Source organism: Dreissena polymorpha, chromosome 13, assembly GCF_020536995.1.
Source record: "Dreissena polymorpha isolate Duluth1 chromosome 13, UMN_Dpol_1.0, whole genome shotgun sequence".
NCBI classification, from domain to species: domain Eukaryota; kingdom Metazoa; phylum Mollusca; class Bivalvia; order Myida; family Dreissenidae; genus Dreissena; species Dreissena polymorpha.
The window spans coordinates 29339185-29343778 of record NC_068367.1 but is presented as its reverse complement, the minus strand read 5'-3'; the positions used below and the strand labels follow the sequence as shown (position 1 = coordinate 29343778).

The 4594-nt window shown below is 37.9% G+C and overlaps 1 protein-coding gene across 1 annotated transcript; it reads left to right on the top strand.

Moving 5' to 3' along the window:
- Positions 1 to 409: 409 nt before the first annotated feature.
- On the top strand, positions 410 to 2884 carry LOC127855804 (mRNA decay activator protein ZFP36L1-like). Its single transcript, XM_052391610.1, has 2 exons — positions 410 to 577; positions 903 to 2884. Exons 1-2 carry the CDS (start codon positions 515 to 517, stop codon positions 2025 to 2027), a joined length of 1188 nt encoding a protein of 395 aa, XP_052247570.1. The 5' UTR covers positions 410 to 514; the 3' UTR covers positions 2028 to 2884.
- The last annotated feature ends 1710 nt before the right edge of the window (positions 2885 to 4594 follow it).

Here is a 4594-nt window from a genome sequence, read left to right as displayed (position 1 = left end):
AGTTCAACCATTATATGACGTACTGTGTCTGTAAACTATAGATAGTGGCCTTTCACGTTTACACGCTAGTTTATATATGAACTGCATAAATACCAACAAATTTATTCTTAAAGACATATTTAAAACTGTCTGGATTTATCTTTGATATTCATTTCGGTTATTTAGTTGCCAAATATTGAAAACTCCAGTTTACTTTGTTGATTTTGTACGTTTCAAACCATTACACAGTACATGTGCAATGTTCGCTTGTCAAACACACACTACTATCAAAGCAAACAGCGACGATACCTTTCAGCCAATCAGAACGCTGGAAAATGCTCGATAGCGTGATTGGCAGCTTATTGGACCGCTGTGTGCGAAGTAAACAAGTCTAAGCTCCGCCTACCATCTCTCAGTGATTATATGAACGGGCAACCTGCAGTATGTATCAAACAAGGATTACACTCCAAACAGAAACGACCGTTAAACTGAACAGTGAAAATTAACAGTATTATTTGGATTTAAGGCTGACGAAATGTCTTCAGCATTCGTGCCGACACAGTTTCTTGGTGACATTGGAGATTTTGTCTTACGACAGGTTAGTTACGAATTGAGCAATATTTTATGCAGTTATAAATTTGAACAGTTAAGTCGTGTGAATTAGGGAAGAACGTGTTTTGAAATTTTAGTCAGAAACTGCAACATGTATAGATTTACTTTCTGAACATGTGAAACGTTAAATGCGTGTAATTGTACAATTATGTTAAAAGATATGTTTACCATAATTGTATCAGTTTTTAAATGAATTGTCAAGTTTAAGTGCTACTCAAATTGATAAATTATTGAGACGTGTTGATTGTTAACTTTATTGTGTACAAGTGTGACAATTTATATTTATTTTGTTCTTTTTTGTCTATTTACAGAACATGTTACGACAGCAGCAGCAGCAGTGTGCTGAACGCAGAAACACTCTTGGTGCTGCGATAAATGTGCAACGAAATCGGAATTTCTCCGTGGGAAATTTTACACCAGTGCCTGCGAACGCAACTGTGATTATGGATAACCAGACTGGATTGAGTGAGCATAAAAAGTTGGATAGATCATACAGTGAACCGTGTGAGAGGCTGTTAAACAACAACACGAACTTGAACACTCAGCAAAAACAGCCCGTTAATTCCAGTCGGTACAAGACCGAACTCTGTAGGCCTTTCGAAGAAAACGGTCATTGCAAATACGCAGACAAATGTCAATTCGCTCACGGTGCTCACGAACTGAAGTCGTTGCAGCGGCACCCAAAGTACAAAACGGAATTATGCCGCACATTCCACTCAAAGGGATTCTGCCCGTACGGGCCTAGGTGCAACTTCGTTCACAATGACGAGTCCGTCAGTAAGGCAAACGAACAGAACAACAGAATTACCGCAGCGCACAACGTACAGCAATCGCATCTGGCCACGCAGCAATATTTCCAGCACATTTCGCCGCCGAGTTTGAGCCAGTCGCCACCACCCACGGTCCAGCGTCCAACGTCTATCAACTTCAATTCCAGCTTCACAGGTTCACTCGGGTCGTCGGCAGAATCGTCGCCCCCATCGAGTGTGGGCAGTGAGAGCCCTTCGCTGAGCCCAGTGTTCTTCGGGGAGGACTTGTTAAACTCGGGACTCGGTTTGCCTTTGAACAATTCGCTCAATTTTGATAATTCTACAAATAGTAATGTGTTCAGCAGCAGTTTAATGCCAGAGTTTGGCTTTGATCTCTCACCTTTAAACATTCAAACTGTCAGCAGTGTAGATTCGCTCGCCCAGCATTTTGGTGCCCTTCTTAACTTGAACAATCAAACAAACAAGTCCGTATGGAATGACCGCGAATGGAGTGCTTCCTTTTTCTCCAACGCCCCTACGTCACCCCCGGACTCGATATCTGGTGAAAGCGTGGGTAGCTTCAGCAGCTTTGGAACAAGCAACAGCTCCAGCATGTCCACGTGTGGGTCGCCAATGGAGGTGGGGAAGAACTTCAGGCTACCAGTCTTCAGCCACATTTCCCAGTAGGGGTTTGTGTAGTGATCTGCCGTCTGTGTTATATTTTTCTGCTTTATTTACCCATGATGCTTGACACGTTGAAATAATTACGAAAACTAGTATATGAACAATAAATGTTGACGTTTAACTGGAGGATTTAAAATGCACACTTTTGAAGCGTCATGAATGCTGTTGACCCAATATAAATTATATTGATCAGTTTTCATGATCTGATGGAATGTCTTGAAGCAATTTCCAATGTTAAGCCTTTCTATTGTACAAATATACAAATTTAATAGGCAGTGATGTTTGATTACAAAATTTAAGTTGTTTTAGTTTTGTCCAAATGTTTTTGAGTATCAAAAAGTATTATTTCACCCAGGGCAATTTGCGATCTTTATATATATGTTGTATCATGTTATAAGAAGTGCCTATGTTTCTCTCTCGGGTACATACTGTGTGTGCTCAATGATCACACTGTTAATGTTCATGATTGCATTTTGAAGTTCGTTATTGTTGTATTTTACAACTTTCAGTAATTTTTCATGCTTTTTCACAAGTAATTTAATTGCAACAAATCTAATTTATTGTATTACTTTCATGCATTTAAATTATTCTACATTTTGTTGACATGTAAGCACATAGTTCATTTTCACATCTCTGTTTCAAAGTTATTCTCATTTATTTGTTTAAATTATTAAATGCTAAAAAATCCAAAGTTATGGGATCACTTATTATAATTTCATGTTTATTGTTCATGTATATTATTATATTTCACTGTGAATAACTCATTGATCATGTTATTTATATGCAAAATATCCAGGAATGGATGAAGATTTAATTATTTGAAAAAAAAATACAAAAATAAAATTGTTTGAAAACTAAAACAGTTAGTTCATTGAAGTTGCTAGAATTACACAGTACACACATTTGAGCATCCAGTTTTCTGAAACCACCTCAATAGTCTTTAAACTCTTATTTTCTGGGGCGTATGGTTTCAGATTGCTAGTGGCTCAATATGTGTTCACTTAAAATGTATAGACTAGTGACCATAAAAAGAGATTTCTAAATTTAAGGATATGTGTTTGATAATTATGCATTTTCGTTAAATCGGTAATTGAAATGTGACGTTAATTGGTCCGGTAAATTAACGTTCTTTTCCGCAAGGAACAAAACCAGCCTTTAACCATTTACACTACACTCGACTGTATTGGTATTTCAAACGTATTCGCTGAGACATAACGCTGCATACATGCGGTAAACATGGATAAAAGGTCAGCCGTGAGCTGAACTGTCTATCTTCACACAGATAACGCCGATATTGTGTTCTTCGGTATCGACACTTGTTGAGCGTTTCAAAGTGGCTAGACTAGCCAGGACGGCCAAACATCATTCCTCTTATCAAATCCAAGATTAGGCCTTTACTGTAGTGGAAATGTTGAAGCTCACAAATATGAACGATATGAACGTCAGTCGAGTTAACTTCATATTGAAGCTCTAGGACTCGTAGAAGCAAGCATTCACGATTTATTAGTAATTCACAATTCCAGTGCGTCCTAGACGGAAAAGAACACGCTAAGTTGAAATAAACCAGGTTCCTTTAACATTGAAAGGTACCGTTGCGTTTTCGTTACCTTTTGGTCATGGCAAAAGCAAATATGTAGATCAGTCAGGTATATTGCGAACTGGCAATATTGAGATATTGCGGTACAAATTATCGTGCCTATCGCTGACGCGCGTTGGGGGTATGCTTATTTTGTATTCCCTGGACCATAGTACAACGTCAGCACTACGCACAGTAGCAAATAAGCAATAGTCTCAATTGTTTTTAGACAGAGTTTAGCAAACATAATAAGTTCCTTTACACGTTGTTTTTTTCTATAATTTTCATTTATAATAGATGTATAAAGCACTTGTCATAAGAAGCACCCAGACCCGAAGCACCTTTAAAGCTGACGTGATAATTTATAAGTAGAGGCAGAAGTTTCACGATTTTCTGACTACATCAGCACATAGGGCTTATTTTAAGACGGAGTTAAGCAAACGTGATTCATGTATATGTTGTCTTTTCATGATTTTCATTCAAATATTGATGATGTGTATATATAACTTTATTTCGAGGACTGAGGCACATTCGTCCAAGCTGACGTAATAGCACATTAGTAAAGACGCTAACCCTTTGCATGCTGGGAAATTTGTCGTCTCCTAAAATGTCGTCTGCTGAATTTCTAAAATTAGCATTTTCTTTGATTTTTTTTCAAAGAATTCTATCAGTATAGCAAACAGTTTGGGTCCTGATGAGACGCCACGTTCTGTGGCGTCTCATCTGGATCCAAACTGTTTGCAAAGGCCTTCATAATTCGGTTCCAGCACATTAGTAAGGACGCTAAGTTACACAACTTTGTGAAAACATCAGAAGATCCCTGCTTGAAATGATGACATTTAATTTTACATGCTTGGGGAAACTCGTGGTTCCTAATAATTATTGGGCCCGTTATATCGACTTCAAAGAATCTGTTAACAGTTAAATAATGAATGGAATAATTGAGAGACACAATTAGTTACTCACGTAAACGCACTACTTCATGTTTTAGTAG

What these genes read in the sequence shown, in the direction of transcription:
- LOC127855804 (XM_052391610.1), top strand. Translation starts at nt 515, where the DNA reads ATGTCTTCAGCATTCGTGCCGACACAGTTTCTTGGTGACATTGGAGAT. An exon ending in GAGATTTTGTCTTACGACAG is followed by an intron (nt 578 to 902) that starts GTTAGTTACGAA and finishes GTCTATTTACAG; the next exon opens with AACATGTTACGACAGCAGCA.